The 23,037-nt window shown below is 38.1% G+C and overlaps 4 protein-coding genes across 6 annotated transcripts; all 4 read right to left on the reverse strand.

Annotated features, from left to right (window-relative positions):
* Positions 1-198: 198 nt before the first annotated feature.
* LOC125187594 (condensin complex subunit 2-like) lies at positions 199-4,454 on the reverse strand. The gene is made up of 13 exons (XM_048084217.1): positions 4,149-4,454; positions 3,970-4,074; positions 3,303-3,420; positions 3,052-3,125; positions 2,658-2,718; positions 2,316-2,516; positions 1,907-2,193; positions 1,668-1,812; positions 1,333-1,580; positions 1,213-1,243; positions 956-1,098; positions 770-877; positions 199-685 (listed from the first exon to the last, which is right to left on the reverse strand). Exons 1-13 carry the CDS (start codon positions 4,386-4,388, stop codon positions 479-481), a joined length of 1,968 nt encoding a protein of 655 aa, XP_047940174.1. The 5' UTR covers positions 4,389-4,454; the 3' UTR covers positions 199-478.
* Positions 4,455-5,303: 849 nt separating this feature from the next.
* On the reverse strand, positions 5,304-7,838 carry LOC125187873 (protein NRT1/ PTR FAMILY 6.4-like). Its single transcript, XM_048084516.1, has 5 exons — positions 7,728-7,838; positions 7,532-7,643; positions 7,181-7,398; positions 6,523-7,064; positions 5,304-6,356 (listed from the first exon to the last, which is right to left on the reverse strand). The coding sequence occupies exons 1-5, from the start codon at positions 7,728-7,730 to the stop codon at positions 5,477-5,479; spliced, it is 1,755 nt and encodes a 584-aa protein (XP_047940473.1). The 5' UTR covers positions 7,731-7,838; the 3' UTR covers positions 5,304-5,476.
* A 6,256-nt stretch (positions 7,839-14,094) lies between these two features.
* Positions 14,095-18,102, reverse strand: LOC125186661. 2 transcript variants are annotated; one of them, XM_048083076.1, is made up of 4 exons: positions 17,729-18,102; positions 16,083-17,504; positions 15,316-15,484; positions 14,095-15,215 (listed from the first exon to the last, which is right to left on the reverse strand). In XM_048083076.1, the coding sequence occupies exons 2-4, from the start codon at positions 17,487-17,489 to the stop codon at positions 14,584-14,586; spliced, it is 2,208 nt and encodes a 735-aa protein (XP_047939033.1). In that variant the 5' UTR covers positions 17,490-17,504; positions 17,729-18,102; the 3' UTR covers positions 14,095-14,583. The 2 variants fall into 2 exon arrangements, with proteins under 2 accessions (XP_047939033.1, XP_047939034.1); XM_048083077.1 differs by having other exon boundaries at positions 16,083-17,507.
* A 1,240-nt stretch (positions 18,103-19,342) lies between these two features.
* Positions 19,343-22,412, reverse strand: LOC125190531 (aminoacylase-1). Of its 2 annotated transcripts, none has more exons than XM_048087854.1 (5): positions 22,251-22,412; positions 20,543-21,437; positions 20,135-20,272; positions 19,781-20,029; positions 19,343-19,688 (listed from the first exon to the last, which is right to left on the reverse strand). In XM_048087854.1, exons 2-5 carry the CDS (start codon positions 21,416-21,418, stop codon positions 19,575-19,577), a joined length of 1,377 nt encoding a protein of 458 aa, XP_047943811.1. In that variant the 5' UTR covers positions 21,419-21,437; positions 22,251-22,412; the 3' UTR covers positions 19,343-19,574. The 2 variants fall into 2 exon arrangements, with proteins under 2 accessions (XP_047943811.1, XP_047943812.1); XM_048087855.1 differs by having other exon boundaries at positions 19,781-20,020; positions 22,251-22,410.
* Between the last annotated feature and the right edge of the window lie 625 nt (positions 22,413-23,037).

The raw sequence follows: 23,037 nt of genomic DNA on the forward strand, positions 1-23,037 counted from the left end.
AATTAAATGTGTTTCCTACTCTATTTGGAATAGAATTTAGGATTTACCCGAGTAAATTAATTAACATAATCAAACAGTATCTACTATTAATGTCCGTGTACATCGGTAAGAAAATCCTTTTCAAGAAAGGATTAGGATTTAAATGAGTTCTATACTTTTATTAAAAAAAAAATAAAATCAAGAACAGTGGAAAGATGATTGAAATTTGAAACGGAGCATTCACAAATTATACTTACATAAAAAGCTTTTTTTTTTAGATAACACAATAAAACACAAACATCAGAGGCAAACACTCTTGCTCCTGATCAAATTATAATGCCTTCGATGGACAATAATACAAGACTAAAACTACCCATATGTCTTGTTATCCGTGAGGTTACGCCAATATCCAACAACGAGAACTCCACACAACACGCACAATGCAGCAACGCTAACTAGGTGGAGCTTCGAGGTTACCTCAAAAGTCAAATCGTGTGAGCTAGTTTTGGGGTTTGAGGTGTATGCTGAGGTCGTCCAAGGTGGGGGAGCCGAGGATCTGCAGCTCATGCTCGTTCGCTAGATGTAAAAGGCATATGAAGCACAAATGTGTTGAGATGTCATTAACAGATGCTGCTGCTCTGCAGCTATCTGGGAAATTGGCCAAGACTTGCTTGAAGGAGATAGGCTCTTCGCTCCGTGCCTCTTCCTGAAACAGCACGTGTGTTATACTACAAGTTTGTGTTACTGCAGCTGTGGTGGAATAACAGTGTATAAAATCTAAATTAGTTACCTCAGCTGGGCTTTGATTCAGTTGAATATGGCCCCATAGCGTTTCCTTTAGCGCATGAACATCTACTTGTTTCGAAGTCTTATCATACTGGACCTCAACCTTGCTCACCTGAGTACAATCAAGTATATGAGAGACAGGTAAGACGGCATGACTAAGACACTAAGACATGTTAATAGACCAACAAACCTGTCGAGGTTGAGAAACAAGGGTGCTTGTTGGCTCTTCGGCATCACTATAACCATGTCCATCATCCATGCCGCCACCGAAATCATCTCCATCATCCCAAGTTGGCATTCCTTCAAACCCATCTCTTTGTTGATTTTCATTATCTGACCACAGTAATTGGTATCTCACTATATTAGTACTTTTGTATCCTTATTACAAATAAGTAGACAACGCCTTTTATATAACAATATACAACAGAGCATAACAGTAAAACTTACCAGTTTTCTTCTTTCTATTCTTTCCGAGGCACTGCAGCAAAATACAACAAAATAGATATTACTTTATCGTCCCTATTAAGGGAAAAGGTAAGCGCGCTATGTGAGACGTTGCAAGTGTACCAAAACATGGGGTAGCAAAAACAGCTTCACGAGATCCTCTGGTTGGTAATGACAATCTTCAGGAAGTCTGGTGTTGCAAGGTGCTCTATTTGCTGGAAGTAATAGGGACTTGGGATTCTTTGGAGGAGCAATTAATTGCGAAATATCAGTGTCAATACTGTTTGAAAAATCAATATCCAGATCTGCTTTCTTGGTTTTCGTTTTCTTCGCCTTTGGTGATCCACTTTCCTCAGCTGGAACCTCAGGTTCTGCAGAAGAAGTCAGCATTTCATTTCAAAGAAAGAGAAGCCAAAAAGAGAAACCAGTTCAGGTGCATGGTGAAGCCTATATTCGACCTTTTGATTTCCGGAATTTCCAATGATTGGGACCTGCCCAAGCATTTTGCTTGGTTGAAAATCCCAAACTTAAAAACAAATAGCCATCAACTTCATCAGTTCTGTCATCCTCATCGGGGTCATAAGCATATGACTGTTCGTCACGCTGCAAAATGATTCATGCTGTCACATTAACTTTCATTCTGACATGTTGAAACATGAAAAAGTCGATGATGAGGTTGAAGCAATGAAATATCTACCGCATAAGGAACTTCATGCTGGCTTGGGAACGTTGTATCGTGATTATGAATAGCCTCCTCATCTATCACACTTGATTGATCATCATGATCATCATCCCAAGCTCCGTAGTCCCCAAATGTGTCGGTAGATACATCATCATCCCTGTCGGGACTTTCATTAACATGCCCAGGAGAAAATGATTGAGAATTTCTTGGGTCATCTGTTTCCAATTGATTTACGATAGCCCCAAGGCTGGGAGATATTTCAGAACTCTTGAGCATATCCGACACCATCTGCTCAATGCATTCTGAACAAATTCAAAATAACATAATCAACAAGCATCAAGTTCAAACCAGCCATTTGCATTCAAAGAAACACAAAAGGTCAAATCTATCCTTGCAGGAATATCCAGACTGCAGCATTACCTACCACTAGCAAAAGACAGATCAATTATCTCAGCACCCGCATCTCGAGCCACGGGAGATGAACACTTTCCAGGTACTTCCAATGAATCAAAAAGGACCTGGCAGTTACCATAAACTCCAAGATTGTTCAGCAACAGACCCTTTGCTCCACCTTCATCAAATTGTGCTGATGTTTGATGGTAGAGCGGATCCACCGCAAATGCAACTAAAATAAAAAAATAAAGTCAAGGGTACGGGTAGACTAACACACGCCAAATACCATTCAGAAAAGAGATAGTAATAGCATCAGATATTACAACCAATATTTAATAATTTATTAGATACCATGCCACGAGATACAACTTACCATCAAATTTTTTTACATTTATGGAGGCAAAAGATGGCTCCAGTGTTGACAAAGGTGACAACTGCATAGACAATTAATACCAAATACACAGGTTACTAAATTTACAACATATTTGATCAAATACTAAATACTTACATTCCTCTTTCCATCTATTACAGAATCACAGTCCGTTTCTTATCAATGATACATTAAATAGTCTTTAAATATAGCCCTACTTAATGATAATTGAAGTTGAAAATTTTCATTTTTGATTAGTAGGTAATTGTGTAGTCTGGAAAGTTTTTTGCCACTTAAACCTTTCAAAAATACCTCAAATACATTTCTTCATAGGTGTGGAAAACGAAAGTGGACTATCTTTGCAGGAGTACAAAATACTACAAGACAGACACTTAACCTTTCTCCCTTGCTCTTTCTTCACATCATCTTCCCCTTTTTCAGCAGTGACATTGCCATCCTCAACAGCACCATCTGTATGAATAAATATGAGGAAACATAAAGAATCAGAATATACCAAATGATGTGAATTTGGTATCAAATGTTGTTTTCTACTACATGTCACCCTTAAACTGAAGTAGTAAAACCTGAAAGAGGACAAAAATTCAAAGAAAAATAACAAACCAATCACGAAGGTATGTGAAACCTGACCTTTTTCATCTTCTAGCCCAACTCGATTAATTCCTCCAAGAACTTTATATGCCTCAGAATGCACGGAATCTACTCTCATTGAATAAATCTTAACCCCAGCTTCAAGTGTACAACTAGCCTACAGAAGGGTTACTACAAATACATTTACAAATAATCTTAAGAAAAAGTATCCAAAGGCACATCATTCCCACATTCATGAATAAAGTAATTTTCGCTAATATGGATGAGGAATATCCACCAGCAACCAACAATCATGCAATTACTCCAACGCTAATTCGTCATATGCACGACATAGGTGATACCAAATAAAATTCCAAAATGATGCACATTCTCGTGCTTTTCACCAGTTCAATTCAGTAAGCACAATCTTGTTACAATGAAAAGTGATGCACATTCTACCATCAAGACAGAGACCTACTTTTTCTTAATAATGCCTCTTTTATTCCTGTTTTCAAAGTTAATTAGCTCAAGTTTTAATCCAGAACACCTGGTTAAACAAAATTTCAGCTCTCAAAATGTTCAAAAAGCGTTTCACTTCTGCCAGTTATTAATTCCCCAAAATGAAATGCACTATCAATATATATTTCCACATAATCAGCTCATAAAGTCATTAATTCCAATTTAAGACTAGATTACCACCTAGGGCAGAAAAAGGGGATACGATTACCTTCTGAAAATTGGTTTCAGTATCACCATCATCGTCTTCGACCGTTATAATCTCGCAGAGATGATCTATCAATTTAAGCTCCCACGTATTCTTCTGATTGATTTTCTGCGCGCCACGGACAAATAAATGATAAATTGTTCCAAAAAAGGAAGAAAATTCAAAAAATCGAAAGAGCGAACATTTTCGCTGGCGAGTTTGATGCAGTTATGGAACAAGTCGAGGATCTGCTCTTTCCCGAGGCAGGATTCGGTATCAGGAGAGGAGGAGGTGGACACGACGGTGGGCTTGCGGCGGATTGCGGCGGCGCGTGCTGCACGCGCCTGAGCTCGCTCCAGCTTGTCGTCGTTGGAGAAGAGAGGGCTCTTAATCGGAGAAAATGGAGCTCTTTGCTTCGAAATCGGGCTTGAGATTTCCCCCATCTGAGGCTGCAGACGGCTGCCAGAATTCCCAGAGATTTGGGAGAGAGAGAGTGTGTTTGCGATTGGTTTTCGAAATTCTCCTTTTTCCCTCCAAACATCAATTTCGAAATTTGGGGATTTGGATAAGCTACAAGGGTATAATGGTAATTACACACACAATATGTGAATCAATTTTTAATGCGCGCCAACAATAATACGCGCAACACGAAAATAAGCTTATAATTAATGCTTAATCCCACAAATTCATTACTTAATTTCATAATTAACGTCATCAATAATATGGTAGAGCTAGAGGTGCCCACGGTTCCGGAACCGGCGGTTACAGTTTTGGAAATTGTCGAACCGGAATCGAACCGTGAGGGTGTTTCGTCGTTACGGTTCCGGTTTCAAAACCGTCGGTTTCGGTTTCGGTTCCGAACCGGTGGTTTTTCGACGATTTTTCACGGTTTTAAACCGCCGGTTTTTTGCAGTTCCGGCTTGGTTTCAAGGTTTTTCTGCAGTTTTTTGCGGCTCCGGTTTGGAATTGCCCGGGACCGGCGGTTCCGGCACGGTTTCAGTTCGAAAAAATTTGAACCTGGACCGAACCACGATTCAAAAATCGACGATTTCGGTTCGGGTAAATTATCACGGTTTCGGTTCGGAACCGTCACCAATGGTTACAGTTTCGATTTTAACTGCCGGTTCGGTAAACCTTGGATAGGTCTAAGTAGAGCTACGACCTTGGTGAGGTGGCACGTTACACACGTACTCCATGTTTTCATCATAGAAATGAAAGAATAATTGCTCAAATATTTTTGTGGCACTAACGATAAAATGTGACAAAAGCAAATTTAAAAAGTCAGTCATTATTATTTACTCCTATAGGTGAAAATCTAAAAATTGTGATTGATGTGGCAAAATAAAAAAAACAAAAGAAACTAAAAAAACTATACTCAAATATATACAAATCAGATACTACTATTTGTTATGATCAAAATCCAAATGCAACATTTCCACTGCAATACACAAACACATCCCAAAATAAAAGTGTATTACATAAGAAAAAAACAATTTTTTCCATGGTGTGTATATCTTTACCAACTTAATCTTCAAAATGAAGATCCAACTCCTTCTGTTGCAACCTCAGCAGCAATATTGCCTGCATCAGTGCTTGTACTCTCTTGCTGAGGTACAACATAGTTCTGCACCTTGTACCTATGCCTCATTGCAAACACAAGAAACACCATAAAATTCAAGACCCCCAAAAGTGCAAGCATCCAATAGAAGTTATCCAACTTCCCTCTATTGAGGTCACTCCTCAACCACTTCTTGCTCGTCGCGCTGTCGACCAGCGTGACGAGCACGCTACTGACGAAGTAGCCCATGGACAGGGTGCTGAGGAACAGCCCCGTGCTCATGGACTTCATCCTCTCTGGGGCCTCTCGAATGAAGAATTCGAGCTGGCCCACGTAGGCGAAGGCCTCGCCGGCCCCCACTAGGAAGAACTGGGGCACGAGCCAGAAGGCGCGGATTCTGGTGCCGTCGCTGATGAAGGCGTCCCTCCTCCTCATCTCCACGAGGGCCGAGGCCCCCATGCCGAATATGGAGAAGACAAGGCCTATCCCGACCCTCTGGAGGGAGGATAGGCCTTGTTTCGTGTGGGTCACGCGTCGGGCTAGGGGGACGAGGACCCTCTCGTTGAGGGACGTGAAGAGGAGGATGGTGATGAAGAGGAAGAAGGAGAAGCTTCCGGCCGGGATCTCGAACCCGCCGAGATTCCGGTTCATGAATGTGGCTTGCTCAATGGTGAATGTGTTCATTTGGGAGTAGACTGTCCAAAAGAGTATGCAAGTGGACCAAATTGGTAGAAGCATTACCACCATCTTCACTTCCTCAACTTGAGTAACGGTTGCGGGTTTCGATGTAGCGACTCCTTTGGCCGCGTCTGCCGGTGTGTCGCCCTCAATTACCGACGCCTTGTCCAAGCACCTAAAATTGCAACAATTTTAAAAATCAATCATATTTTTCTCAAATTGAAATTATACTTCCATTTCTACACCCCTGTTTTACTTACAGTGACATCACTGAACCGTTGCAGATCAGTGATGTCAGAGTTTGGTAAAATAGGGGAAACCAAAACAATAAATTTATTTACCTAAGTTTATTCGAATGAGGAACCGTGGCATTGTAGTACTCATTCAACATGTCGGGTTGAGGAGGATACGGCAAACGTCTCCTCCTCCAAGCAGAGGAGACGACGCGCCATATCACGGTCAGGGGGCTTCCCTGTGGCCGTTTGAACCGGTACAAAGCCGTGCCCGCTAGCAACACCCCAACCGCGATGATCATAGTGCCCGCCGAAATCCCATAGCCCCACCCCCTCCCCACATTGTCTTGAATGTAGACCAAAACCGTGACCGCGAAAAGGGACCCGAGGCTAATGCAAAAATAGAATCTATTGAAAAAGTATATCATTGCCTTCTCCTCCTTCGGATCAGACGAGTCAAACTGGTCCGATCCGAAGCCGGAGACATTAGACTTGATGCCTCCTCCCCCCAACGCGATCGTGTAGAGGGCCGTGTAGAGCATGGCCAGCTGCCTCCCGTTGGCCTCCACGCACGGATCCCTCCGCGGATCCGTGCAGGGAGGAGGCCTCATGCTGGGGATGGTGGTGGCCAATGTCAACAATGTCACTCCCTATCAATACATGATTCAAATAAAAATTAATATAATGTCACATTTAATGATCCTATATAGGACATAGTAATTAACAAATTAGGACATAGTAATTTGGTACGTTCGATTTTTCTTACCAAAGCCGTGACGGATGCCGCAATAGCAACCGTCATGTAACGGCCGAGTTTGGCGTCCGCGACAAAGCCGCCAACAAGGCCTAGTAGATTAAGAGTTCCCATAAAATTCGTAACGATGTTTGCTGATTTTGCGGTCGAGAGATGCAAATCTCCAACGAGATACGTCACCATGTTCATCGATATCCCCATCACGCAAATCCTCTCGGAGAGTTCCGTACCTAAACTCAAAATGCAGGACAAGACTCATAAGTTAAGACCAAATTAACCGAATATAGTCTCAAATTCTAAAAATAGGAAATTTTATCGAAAATCCTAGCTACGTCACTGCACATTGCATGGTACACGGATTACCTAAGATGAGCCCGGCCGCGAGCCAACCGCCGGTTTTTGATTTATCGACCGGATTTCCACGAAAATCGACCATAGCTCCATCATCTTTGCTGCCATGACTATCAACCAAAACCTGCATAGTTGCAAAACAATACATTTCAATAATTTCTCCATTTTTACACACACAAAGCATATGTGGACAGGGTTAATTACTAACCATTGCAAAGAGAGAGTTAGAGATGGTATTGATAAGCACAAAGAGAATAGTACTAATAAAGTTGGATTGGAATTGAATGATTGAAGAAACTAAGCAGCAAAATGTGAAATAACTGTGACAACTCTCCACAAATTTTAGACAGCAAAGGGAACTGTTTTATTTGTGCACATTTGGATTTTGGAGTTATTCTTTTGTGGTTGATATTCTACACAACTAACCAAAAAATTGACGTTTCAAAATTCAAAAGATACTAGCTTATCTCAACTTTGATTTCACTTTATCTATTTAATTATTTTTGTTTGGTTGTTAAAAAATAACTGTAGCATTGGTAGGCAGTATGCAAACTTGGCTTTTGTAAATAAAATGGAAAATAAAAGCAAAAATGTTATTGAAGTCATAACATTTGATCTATTTCTAATCAATCTAAAACTTTTCAAATCACGAAAATTAAACCACAAATTTTCTATATCTCACAAATGTCTTTTTGATATATTTGGTGGTGACGTGGAAGCTGAATTTTTTTACATGGACAAAACGACGGTTCTTCATAATGTTGTTGTCTATGTACACATGAAACAACATCATTTTCATCATTTCTATCTCCGTCCCACTAAATATGCAACATTTGCTTTTCGGCACATGATTTTAGGTAGTGTTGTTTTGTGAGTTAATGAAGAGAGAGTAAAGTAAGAGAGAAGAAAAAGTAGAGAGAGTATTGTTTCCATTTTTAGAAACGTTTCATTTTTAATGGGACAAACTAAAAAGGAAAACGTTTCATTTCTAAGAGCATCCGCAATGGTGCTTAGGCCAGATGCATAGGCCATACAATAGGCTAGCCATTTTCTCCCTGCCACGTCGCGCAACACTAAAAAATCCACCTGCCACATCGATTTAGGCCAGCCATAGGCTAGCCATAGGCCAACCGTAATAAAAATAATTCAAAATATACTACATTTACGGAATTAAAATTACGATTAAATTACCGAATTAAATTTACGAGACATATACGGGAAAATTCATTAATTTTATTTTTAAAAAAAAGTACATTAACTAAAAATAAAAAAAATTGCATAATAAAAAAAAATCCGGGCTTCCACACACGAGCCACCGCCCCACTCTACTCCTCACTAATTTATTAAAAAAATACATAAAAAAATGTTAGTATGCCTTGAATCCGTTATAGTTTGCCGCTAGCCGAACGGGGGTCTCGCTGTTGTATTGGGCTAGTTGTTGTTGTCCATCGCTAGATGTTGCTCTTGTACAGAAATTTAGAGATAGAGAAAATCGCGTTTATATAATTTTTCAAAAATAAAAAAAAAGAATAAAAAAAAAATTAAAAAAAAGAATTAAAAAAAGAATTAAAAAAGAATTAAAAAAATAATTAAAAAAGAATTAAAAAAAATTAAAAAATAGCGCGGTACCGCCGATCGGGCCGCCACAATGGCGGCTAAGCCGTCGGCCAATATGCTTCAGCCAGCGATGAGCGATCGGCCAGCCACGCCAATCCGCTCGCCGATTTCGTCCTCGCCGATTGCAATGGTTCGGCTAGCCGATCGGCTAGCGCGGCGAATCGGATTGCGGATGCTCTAATGGGACAGAGGTAGTATATACTTTAGGTTTTTTTTCCCCTTAATTTGTGTCATTGACATTTGAATTTATGATATTTTGCTATTTGAGATTCGATTGAGTTTGCAATTTCCATAGTTTTGAACTTTAATGTTTTGGGATAATTGCGAATTGTAGTAAATAGTTTTAATTTGTAGAATTTGGAAATTGTGAGATTCACCGGAAGTTAACCAAAAATTACTACCTCCGTCCACTAAAATTTGTCCATTTGATTCAGCATGGATTTTAAGAAATGTAATGGAAAATGAGTTAGTGGAAATGGGAAAATTTTGGGGGACGAACGGAAATAGAAAAATATGACAAATTTTGATGGACGGAGGTAGTAAGTAAGATTCAAATGACAATATTCTGTAGTTGTATACTTGTATTCAAGAAAGACAGATGTCGACTATATAATTTAAGACAAGAATAACGACTTCAATCTAGAAAATACTACTGGCTAAAAATAGAAAAACACTATCGTATCAGAATTAGATCGATATGGCAAGAAAATGTTCGATGAAATCCAAAGCCACCCATGCCCATGAATGGGCAAGAACATTAAGCTTTTGGCAGGAACAATTCTATGGTCATTGTCACATTTTACTCATTTCCCACGTACTAAATACGCTTCTTTGTCCTTTTCCAAAAGAGGATAATGACATATGCAACCCCTCTATTTTGATATGGTTGGATTTAAACAACTACTTCTACTTTTAATTAATCTATTATTATACACCACATATATATTAGGAGTAGTATTACTTTTAGGATTCATAATTTAAACAGTACAAAATAACACAAAAATAGATTGATTTGAAAAAAAAATGATGGGCTTTCTCGAATTGGATGGATCCCAAATTGATGGGTTAGTGTAAGCTTATCCATGCAGTTATGCTCTCTTCGAATAGGAATCCGTTTTCTGAAAGATCCTGGCTTTCGTACTTTGGTGGGTCCAAGATAAAAAAATAAAAAATTTCTGCTGATAATGGTTTTTTTCAAATCTATTTTTGTCAGTTCAAATTTTCGATAATCGACAATAAATGTAATTGGAGATTAATAAAAATAGATGAGTAAATGTAGATCTTTTGCCAAAATGTTAGGCTGAGTTGTGGATTATCTGAAACAAAATAAAAAGGAACAAGTTAGAAACTAGCACACAAATATGAAATATATGGACTAGAAATTAAATACTATACTACAAATTATGTCTTACGTTATTGTTAGATTTTTATATCATTGGAGCTTCATGTTGGGTCACGGCCACAAACAATGGGCTCTAGTTAAGAATAAAGTAGCCCATCATCATATAATCGGTACAAATAGCGGTTTTCATTTCACACCCCAATATTTTAAATTTTGAATAATTTACTATATTTCAAATTAAATTTTAATATTAATGATAGTACTATAGCTAGTAAGATATTTTTCCTTCTACCAATATATCAATGGTTGTGAATCGTGACTAAAGAAAGTACTCTTTCAGTTCTAGTCTATGTACGTTAAGTGTCTAGTGAATGAAATTGCAAATAATAAAGTAGGGGAGGAAATAACTTGGAAGAGATAATAGGTAGTTGTACATTTTATTTTATATCATGTTCCAACAATACACACTAGTAGATTGTTCAAATGTCTAAACAAAAAATTAATCCTCAAATATAAAAATTCTAAGCAGGTGAAAACCTAAAATAAAAGACCAATAACTCTTAATGAACAATACCGTAGTTCTAGACAAACACACAATCAACCTAATGAACAAAGAAAGAGTATCTGTGTGTGTGTGAGTTGGCCAAGTGATAGAGAGGTTAATAATGCCTGAGACCAAAGATCTCGGATTCAAGTCCTCCGTGATGCGAGCTTTAAAATTGTGTTCATTTAACCATCCAAAAAAAAGAAGAGTGTTTGTAATGCATAACAAAAATATTATTATTACACATTAACTAGCCCATATAATGCCTCAAACATAACATATGAAGACCAAAAGTGGTCACAATATCACTCCTCATCATGAGATCCAAAAAGAGGCAACAAAGTCAACCAACACAACTACATCTACACACACCACAAAACACACAAACTATTTCATAGGAGAGACTATGAGCACTACTTTTTCACACTCAAACACACCCTATATATATAATTATTCTTAAATATACTACCAAACCAATTCTTGTGTGACCACATTTTACTACAACCTTCCCATGATGTCAATTCTCTTCCACCTTGTCTTGATCCTCTCCACCACCCTCCTCCTCCTCCTCTCCGCCACCGTGGCACCCGTTTCCGGCCACCTCCTCCACGGCCGCCCTTCCATGAGAAACAAAGGTCACGAGTTCGAATTCCACCCCAGAAATCACAGAAACCATGCTCCAGTAGGCAAGGAACTCGAGTCGAAGAGGCGAGTCCCCACAGGATCTAACCCTCTCCATAACAAGCGATAGAGCTTGGAAATCTTCAACTGCCATTTTTGCAATCTTCTTGAGCTCTAAGGTACATTAGTTCTTACATTTCTCAATCTCATCTTAGGATGATTGATGTTTTACAGAAAGTAAAGGTTAGTAATAGTTAGTGTTTGTGAATATTAAGGTGTTTCATTCAACCTTAATTTTTGTAAGTTTTTCATGTTTTATTGTAATTTTATGCTAGAAGAGCTGAAAAAAAATTGATGGTTAGAGGTATATAATCATGAAGAATATTCATTGTGTGGAAATGGCTACATGTAAAGCTAACTTTTTGTAGATTAATTGGAGCTATTATTGTTGTTCTTGCATTAGTTTTATGAAGTAAATTAGGAAGAATAGTAGGGTTTGAGCCCTAAAATAGCCATTTATTTTCTTGACTATTTTTATATTAAAAGGGACTTATTTATGATGAGTTTGTAAAAACATTAGGGCGAGTTGCCGGAAACATTGAAATTTTGGTCTAATTCAATTTCGTCCTACATCTTTAACATCTGTCAAAAAAACCATAAAGTATTTATTTGTTCCTGGTTATCTCATGGTGAAAAAATCAGTCATCGACGTGCAATATATTGTTGATATTTTTCTACCAAACAACGGTGACATGAACGATGATTTTACGGTTGTTATATCGAATATAATTTCATCCAAAATAATCATCATTTGCAAGCAAATCAAAAGTTCATGGTTATGGTGTCTGAATTTTAAAGTTTCAATATGGACCAAAATTTGACCAAATTTAATAATTTTTCAGGTAATCTGCCAAAATATTATACTACATGTGGATGTAGTTCATGATTTATAGTACCGTATCTAGAATAGAAGGAGTTTAATTAAAAGAAAATTACCTACCTAGCCTATCTAGAATATTTGGTTTGAAATTCTGCATTGAATTTAGGTCCAAAAAATAAACAAGATGTTAAATGTACTAATTGACATATTACTAGAAATCATACCATGGGGACCCAAATTTTTAATGTGGAGAGTAAATAGTCATTATTTCATACAACCACCAAGCACTTTCATAATTGGATACATGTTGTTCCATGATTCATTTCCTTATAATTGCATTCACACACAATTAAATAATGGAAAATGCCTTAGGCAGAGTGGTAAATTAAATAAATAAATAAATATAAAGACTCATTACTCATTTCATTCCAGAACAGTTATTTTAAAGTTTATAGACATTACAATTTTATTCTTCTGGAATTATGTTTATTTGTTTTATAAATTCATGACCTTTGGTTTTATTTACTATTAAAAAAATAATAATAGAGAGATTATAGGTTTTATTTATTAAAGAATACATAAAAATGGGAACAGTGTTTAAGTGCTTGTGGAGTTATTACAACTCCACTTTGGGTTTTCTTGGCTTTGTGGGCAAATAAGAGTTGAAATATGGGCAACAAATTATTGTCTGGTTGATTATTTTTTAACTATGTTGCTATGCTATCAAGTCAATCCAAGAATATATGGTAGATTTTAAATGATGTATTCCACCACTATTGAACTTTTTCTAAAGTGTAACACCACTTTTTCTAGTTTTAAAATTCTACCTTCTCTAACCGTTTTTAATTAATGATACACTCAAAATTTTATGTATATAGATCCAATTTTAAAACCAGAAAAAATGATAAATACAAAAATTGATCTCAATACAAGGCCAAATCCAATTCCTGATCATGAAATTTGTCAATTTAATGATCAATAATTAATCAAAAATACGAAAATTCATTATTAATCAGTTTTGAAATCATTTTATAAAATCCGGGTTTGAGAGCATGTTAAGATCATTTCAGGTCATCCTTAGATCAAAACTCTTAGAACCCAAGCTCATATTTGAATATTTGTACTTATGAATGCTAATAAACCAACATACTAACATATGAATTTTGAGATGAATCTTAGCCCATAAGAATTTTTGTGTTTGATATATAATTGTATCCACATATATTTGAGATAGACAATGATAGTTAGTAGGGTAAGTGATATAGGCATTCACCTAAAATCCCATAATGCCAACATCTTATCTAATAGTTGTCGGTACAAATAAGTATTTACAAAATTAATTTCGATGCATAAACATAGTCCATATTTTCCAAGAATATAGCACATGCTTAATAACTCTTCTTTTTTCACAAAAAAAATGTGAGCAACTAAGTATCCCTCACTAGTTAAATGGTTTAATAAACTGGGAAATATTTTCTGAGTTTTATAAGAGTAGCCATCAATAAATTACAGTAAATGAATGATAGGTCGTGTTGATGTGTGACAAAATATTGAAAATTCCAACCAAAAAAAGAAGAAAGATCTCAACTATATATGCAAAAAAATCTAATACAATCAATGAATCAAAGAAGACACAAAATTGATAAAGCAGCACATCTTAGCTGCTCTGACCATCAGTACTTCAGTCGAAAGCCGAAAAATTTCACACAAATGCATTGATGCAACAAATACAACAATCGTACGACAAAACCTTCGTATCTACATACCTTCAACACTCTGTAGGAGATGATCCTTTGTTGAATGGAAGAACAATCTATCGACATTGAGAAGAAATCCGCACTCCTAATAGTCCAAGTTCCGATGGAGAGCGCGTCTACTGAACACGAATGCATTACATATCATACCCAAAACTTTGTCCGAGATAGAAACGCCCATCTGGCCATCTCTGTGTTTCTCGTGGATTTTGCCTAAGTGTGCCGTACTGTAAACAAAAGAAGTACAAGCATCCAGAACTAGGCATGGAAAAGGAAACATGAGACGAGAGAGAAAAGCTCGGTTTATCAATCCCACAAACTAGAGAACTCCATGGCCAGTTCATCAAATAATGAGCCCTCCAGTTCTCTACAGATAATATCAATACCTTCCTCCAACTCCAACCATTCGGCCATAGCCTTTTTCGACAGCTCTTTGGTCACCTCTTTTTCCTGGCTAATGAGCTTTGTCCATAACTCATCCACAACCTCATCTAGTCTGAGCGAGGCACAGAGTTTTTTCCGTATAGATGTTGTGACAGAATGAAAGTTTATTATGGGATTGAAGATTTCTAAAACCCCTGAATTTATACGGTCAAACAGAAGCTGCCTTTCAGAGCTCTTCCAATATGCCTGTTTGCCATATTTTTTCTCTAATGTCTCAAACACCAAGGGGTTTATTGGGCATTCAAGGCAATACCACATCTTGAAATCCATGAAAGAGTTCTTCCCAAAAAACCCGGCTTCATCCAGAACGTCAACCATGTAAGAGAAGTTCCTGCTATCGCCATCTCCAAACCACCACTTAACCTTTCTGCTATCATGGTGGAGAATACCAAACTCCTCCTCAAAGTCATCTTCACCAGAGACAACCATGACAGATCCTTCAGAGTAAGTTTCAACAGAGTCAAAATTTAGAGATTCGAGTTGTAACCGCAGTCCTGGAAATACCAATTGCAAATATTAATATAAATCAATACTAAAACAAAAATCACATATCTCTGGGAGAAGTATAAGTTAAGTTACATCAGATATCAGTACCTGCAGTGTCGAGCCATTCGAAAGAGGAACTCTTTACATCAAGTGATTCCAAAACTGAGTCAGGACTATGCTGATCGGTTCTCTTCAAGTTCTCCAGGGACTCTAGAGGAACTATTGCAGAGAAGTTTGAATAAGCTGATTCTTCCTTGAAATATTCGTTTAACGATCCCTGCATTTCATATGTCATTGTTAAAATGAGGACCGGGAAAGAAGTATTAGTGCACTGTCAAACAGTAAAGGATGAGCTTGTTATGGAAATTGGTGGTCTTTGCTTCAATAACAAAAATATTATGAAATAAAGCAGCCAGACTGCATCAGATATTAATTAGAGTGGTGATGGGAAGATTTGACATTACTACTTATTTATCTGAAGAAGTTCGCCAAATTATGCATTAAAGTAGACTCATGATATCACATCCAAAACTCATACTTTAATTAAAGATTGTAGGCACATTTAATACTCTTTCCAGTAATGGCATGTAAAATTACAGATTGGATAATAAGTGCATACGGTCATCCAATTCCGTTAGTGAGGCATTTTCCTATGGATATATCAAGCTAATAATTACATAAACTTCAGTTGACAGATTTTATTGGCTTTTCAACTAGTGTCATTACTTCATAGTATATATTATGCCTTTTAGAGTAGGTTTTAGTGCCCTCAAGTTACTTAAATCAGTTCACTCCAGGCATAACATTTAATGGAAATAGAATTACAGAACTAGAACAGGTTCGTGCAGGTAAGCAGTGCGGGAGAGAGAGCAAACCTCTCTGCTCAAAACTTCTTCAACAGCAGAAGATTTCCCACATTCCTCCAATTTGCTACACAGATTTGATTCTGACTTAAGGTCACCATTGGTTTGAGAAGAAACCCCAACAGTTGCACTCGATTCTTTACCGAACTCGCTTTCAAGATTGTTATCCATTTCGTCACGAATGCTTAGGATGTATGCTTCAGGGTTGTTGAGTGCTGAACCAAAGCAAGAAAAGGAACAGCTAGACAGCTCAGAGACTTTAGAACCCGGTGACATGGTTTCATCCGCACCAAGATAAATCTGAAACTGCTCTTTGCCCTTCCCATTTTTAGATTCTAAATATTCATTCCCGGAAGTTGTTGGCTCCTCAGACATGTTCTCTGTTGCAATAAGTTCATTCTCTGTCGAGCTCCATTCAGTCGAAAGGATATCTTTCACTTCTTCAAATTCAGAAACTGGAAGGCTTTTCAGAGTCTCATCATCCCCAACATCTATGCTGCTAGGAAGTGAAGGGCTGCTACTGGTTGGATTGCACAAACCAGTTTTACCACATTTCACATCCAAATTTCTTGTCTTTGATATCCGATTAGTCAAAGCTAGAATTTGATTAAGAGTTTCATTCCTCCGAGAATCTCCAAATTCTTGAAACTTATTTGCCATCTTCCACCTTCGAAAATTTTGCTTCTTGGATCCATTGACCAAAGACGGCCGATGAAGTAAACTATGTGGATGATGGCTGTAACTTCTATATCGAAGTACTGCCTCAAATTTGCTTCTGAAACTTTCTTGTTGAGAGATTCTGTTCATAGCTCGGGAACAACCATTGCACCTACGCCCTAGAGACACATTACTGTTCACAGGTAGCTCTTCATGTATCAACTCATTGGCGAGATTTCTAATTACAGGCTTTAAAGACTCCCGCTGTTTTCTACAGCCTCGACTGCTATGCAAATCTAACTCATCATTGTTGAGATCATACACTACATTCTTGGAGATCGGTTTGATCCCTGTGGAATCAATGCTAAACTCAAGTTTCTGCCGACATCTCAGGACATTTTTCGCACAATGCTCATCGATTGATTTCCTGCTTCCATGACCAGCTCCAACTAACGAACTTGGGACTTGAGCACCACCATTTCCTGAATATCTCATACCCTTCCTTATACTCCTACTTCCCGAGTTCACAAATCTATCCGAAGCATTATCACTTTCACTCTCATTACCTTTCCTACACGAACGACCAACAGAAACTAACCTACCCGGCCGTAGGCCTATGGAAGCCGAGGCTCGGACATATCTTTCAGATAAACCTCTCCGGTTTTCATTGAATGGCGGCTTAGGCTGCTCATCAAAACCCATCAGCGAAGCAATCACACTGTTTCTGCAGCCTGATTTCCATCTCTCTTGGTAATCCTTCATCTAGCTCCCTATAATCTGCTTTAGTCAATTAGCCTAAAATCAGAACCCTACCAAAAAACCAGCACACTCACACAGCGATCACATAAAATAAAGATGCAATCAACTCTCAGCTTCCCAACGAAATTAAACAAAATAAAAAATCCTAATGAAATAACTACATAGAATCAATTCGCATCGGATTACTTCAATCAAACAATCGCATATCATCAAGTAAGCTGAATTTCCTAATTTAACAGTACCTGCAAACCGCCGCCGTCCCGCCAAAATCCTACCAATTCAATTCTCTGCAATAATCGATCACATAGAAGTGGTTTCTCCGCAAATATTTGGAGGCGAGCTGGAGAAATTCCGCCGGAAAAATGCGAGCCAGCAGAACACCGCCGCCACGCCGCGGTGGATCCTCCGTCGCTCGCCGCAACCTCGAGGTCGTTCAATTCCGGTTTCAGTTGGATTCTGTAGGATCGCAATCGAATCAAAGAGTCGATCGCCGTCAAATTGATTTGCATGTAGGCGCCGCCATCAATGCGGTCAACGCCCTGTTTCTGCAAGCAAATTTGAAGAGTAACTACTTACATGATTTGTAGGCGCTGATACAGTTACCACCCTTCTCTCTCTCTCTTTCACACACACACACACACACAATGTTTTTATGTGTATATATTTTTTAGAAAAGAAATGAGGCAAGTTTTTTAATAAGATGGATAATTTAAATTAATTTTTTATACTTCCATTAATGTGGAGGCAAGAAACATAGTATACAATGAAGAAGGTCGTAGCTGGCGGGATGTAGCTGGCATGAAATAATAAGAGTTTAAATTGACGATGTTGATGATAACTTCGAAAGTCGAATTTAATGGAATTTTTCAGCTAAATTTGTGATTGCGTCTTTGTAACTATTTTTAGAATAATTTAAGATTCCTTCTTTTTGGATCTATGTATTTCGTGTATGTAAGTAATGATTAACCAATAATTGTATTCAAGCGCGTTATAATTTATGAATGGTTAATTAAGGGATTTTCATTTTGATCTTAAAATCGATTATATATCTAAATATTGAGAACACAATCAGCAAAAAGTATTTAGATATGAAATCGCCAAATTATAGGTTTTAAATTTGGGATATTGGCATCTAATATTATAAAACTTTTAAAAAGTTGGATTTTTCCCACAAACTTTAAAATTTGCAAATAATATTACGAACTTTATCCAGGGTTTGTTTTTTCCCACGAATGAAAAAATTCATGTTATTTTAATAGATAGAAGAACAATTTTGGATGGTGTACTTCAAGAAAAACTATCTTCGAAGATTGAAAAACTTGAAGCTCTCAAAATTGTTGTCGAGAGATTACGAAAAAAAAATCTGTATCATAATATTATTTGTGGGAATTTTTTCATCCGTGGGAAAAAACAAACCTGGGGTAAAGTTCGTGATATTATTTGCCAATTTTAAAGTTCGTGAAAAAAACCCAACGTTTTGAAAGTTTAGTGATATTGATAATATCCCTTTAAATTTTAATCAACATGACTTCAATATCGACTTTGGTTGAATAAGAAACTTGAATATCGACTTGTTGATTGAAGAGGAAACGTATTATCAGGGAGTCATGCATCATCTTATTATTGGTTAAAGTTCAACTAATTTTGAATAATTGTGGCTCTTACGTGTCTAGGGTTTTGAACATTAGGTAAAGGGTCAGACATGAAAATTGAACGTGTGGAGCCCAATTATCACGCCTAATGATTTCATAAACTAGTAATTATTCCAAACATGAATTTTATTTTCTACCCATTTTGTTGGGATTTAAATATTTGATGGTTCTCATTTTTTAGATTAATTATTCGTAACACATCAATGAATAGTTCCAGCCTACTTTAGATGAGACAAATTTATTTTAAAAGTTTTGCGAAAAATAAAAAGAGTTTGATCAAATCTGTTTCCAACACATCAATGAAGAGTTTCATATCCAAAGGGCTGAAAGTCGATTCATTTTATTAAACCCTACCTTTGTTCGAAACCGATGGGAGTTCTTCACGACGTCTCGACGTCGAGGGAGAGAGGAACGCTATCATCGGCTGGATGCATCGTTACAGCTCGTCTCTCGAGGCTTCATCCTTCGTAGGTTCAACATAAGACGCATATGCTTTGATGATCGATTCGTACATGGAGATTCCTCGCAGATATTCATCCTTGTTCAAGAACTGCACAAGATAAAGGAAGAGACACCGAATTTGTTACACGTTTTATCAAGCAAACTCGAAGGGAAAGAACGTATGAGAACGAAAAAGGTCACCTCATTGTGGTCATGAAGGAGAACGGGAGTGTTGGCCATGGGAGAGAAGCCAATCGCAGGCAAGCCAAGCTCCCTGAAGTAGCGAGAATCCGTTGCAGCAGGAAAGATTTCCGGCTTTGCAAGTTTCCCGTTGGCATCCTTGACTGCCTTTTCCAAGAGTCGCCACCATGGGTTTGAACTGTAGGAAGAGGTGATCAGTGGCTTCCCGTACTTGTCGCGCATAGTTGCCCTCTGCTTGAACTGACCCAGCTACAGAATACGTTAGAACGATGACTAATCATCCGAAACTCAACAAAAGATTGTATCTTGTCATGTCCGATAATAAGAAACAGCAAATATAGGTTTTTTTCCCACCTCAAACGTCATATTACGCGAAGCAGGTGCCCATTCCTCTAGAATTCGTCGCTCCAGGGCCGCTTCATCAGCAGTGGGCGGGACTCGGATATCAAAACCGGCTGAAGCTTCAGATGGTTGCAAATTCATGACAAAGCCCTATCATCATGAAAAGAACATTAAAGACAGCAACTTTACTATTGCTTTAGTTCTAAGCTTGTTTCCTATGCACCAAATAGCAGAGAATAATGGAATACTAACATAAAATGCTTTTTTATCTTTTCAGTTTATTTATTTTGTAATATTTGTCAAATTTGGAAGTAAGGCTAAGATCTTATTTCCAGCTATTATATGCAGCTTCATCAAGAAAATAGAATCAAACATGTCACTAATAACTCAAGTAGCTTTTGCAACAAAAAAGATACTCACAGTAGGAGACGGCGTTCCAGCTTTCAAGAAGGCCATATTGACAGAAGTGACCTCTCCTTCAGCAAAATGTCCAGACTTGATCAAATCAAACTGAGAGGCTCTGAATCTCCTTATGCTCTCTATGCTCTTCATTAAATTCTCCATAGCGGTGTTATCGTAGAGTTTAGCCCCATGGCCAGGTGCACCTGTAGCCTTAATCACCAGCCACCAGGGGGACCTCTCCCCATAAAAAATCCGGTAACTCTCAGTAGGAGATGCCAATCCCTCATCGAGCACAATCCCTACATTCATGTTCTTGAACGTGTCAGAATCCGCAAGCTTCTCAACACCGTCATGCCCACCAATTTCTTCATCGGGCACAAAGGTGAGGTACACAGTGCGCAGTGGCCGGAAGCCTGACGCCTGGAGCTTGCGGATGGCTTCCAAATATTGGATCCCCACGCACTTCATATCTTGGGAACCCCGAGCATAGATGTGGCCAGTGGAGGGGTCAAGGTGTGCGTCAAAGGGTGGGTGATTCCATTTGTGGTGCTCTGCAGGTACCACATCTGTGTGGGAATTGAGCAGGATGGACGAGAGAGCAGGGTTCGTGCCAGCCCATTTGAGGAGCAACAGCGGCTTCCCCTTTGCAAACTCCAAGATTTGGACATCCAAGGACAGAGACTTGGCTTGCGAGCTGATGAAATCAGCGGCTTCATAGTAGCTGGGGTTGGGTTGGGCAGTATTAATTCTGAGGTATTCCTGAAATCTCGATATGATTGATGAAGAATCTTCAGCTTTCGCAGTTATTGTCCCAGTAGGTAACGATATCAACAACCCTGCCACTAGAAAGGCTAAACAATGAAGGGATTGGCAGTGATGACTTGCTCCAATCATCTTCTCAACTGTCCCAAAACTGAAAATGACAAAATATCGAAACATCAGTACTTCCCCTAATATTTTCATTCACCTGAAGATAAAGATCATAATACAGCAGGATGCATATTTGCTACAAAAACACACATATCACAGCAAATAGCACATCCTTTCATCAAGCCAATCCTATACGACGAAACATCTAAATTCACATTCTTCTGCACACGTTCTTCAGCACAATGCCAATAAATTCTACAAAACCAGTGCACTCACAACGAAGGGAATACACGGATAAAGGCCTTTAATTATACATTTTGCAAAGGAAGCAGACCTCGTGCCGTCCCTCCCACAATTACAGCACAAAAATCCTTATACCCTCGCACGATTTGGACTATCTCGACTGATTCATGCTATTCATTTCCACTCCTAAAGAAAATATCTCATTCTAGTTCCTAAGTGCAAAGTTATCTTCAACAGTCAGGAAAGAACACCTCTTGCTACATGCTAACATTCCAATCCACCAACTTAAATCATCATCACCACAGTTCAATTCAATACCATAAAATCACCACTAAAAGATCTAATTCCAATTGAAGGAAGCTCAGATTTACTAGACAAAATAAAACAAAATCCAGTGAAGAATCGAATTCACTCAAACTAATTCAACACGCCAGAGCAACAGAAATCAAATCAGAGCATCTGCGCTTTCCTAACTAACGATTGAATTACAAAACCTTATCGCATAAACAAAACGAGCTTAACAGATAAAATCCTATCAATTCTAGCAGAATCGCTTGCGATTAAACATAAGAAATTCATAGTTGAATGAAGTGAGAGAGTGATAGATTTTGACCGGAGGTGGAGGTGAAGGCGGCAGTGGAGTATCTGTGTAGCTGCTTTGGTGTTGGTGGATACTACAAAGTTGAAACAATTTTTATTTTTTAGGCGGCGCGTGTACCGCACGGACGGCTGCGATTAGCGTGTGCCAGTCGAGGCGCGTCCGGTGGCGTGCTGTGAACAAGATTCTTCGAATCAAGGAATTTTTTATTTAGAGCATTCCCATCCATCCGTGCTCTTAAATAAGAGCACGGAGATAGGCCCCAATATACTACTGATAAACATGTTCTTGGCCCCTTAGATAAGCACATAGAGTCTATAGAGATATTCCATCGATCGCAATGGTAATACCAATAGCTTCTAGAAACTCTATAACTAAAGTGAATGTGTTCCAAAGTCTTCACTTCCACCTTGCAAAACATACATGGATGATTTTCAATTCTCAAAATGGTAAATTTGAGTAGCTCAACAGATCATTTCTCTAGTGTCCAAACTGCAACTTTCAACACAAAGTTAGAATATTTAATTTGTCAAAGACCCATACTCTTTTATTTCATGGGTAAGTTCCCCAAAGAGCTCATCTTCCTAGTTTAAGAGAATCCTTCTCCATCAAATTTCCCATCTACATTTTCCCTTTATCACATTTCTTTGGTGGGGGTATATTTTGAATATAGATAACACAATCTTTTAACACCCTAACTTGTTTGTGTCTTCCCACTTAACCCACACGTGCATGCAAACGCACATACATAGTAAAATAATTAATTTTTATTTATAATATTGTTTTAATATAATAAAATAAA

The sequence above is a fragment of the Salvia hispanica genome, chromosome 5 (genome assembly GCF_023119035.1).
Source record: "Salvia hispanica cultivar TCC Black 2014 chromosome 5, UniMelb_Shisp_WGS_1.0, whole genome shotgun sequence".
Lineage (NCBI taxonomy): Eukaryota > Viridiplantae > Streptophyta > Magnoliopsida > Lamiales > Lamiaceae > Salvia > Salvia hispanica.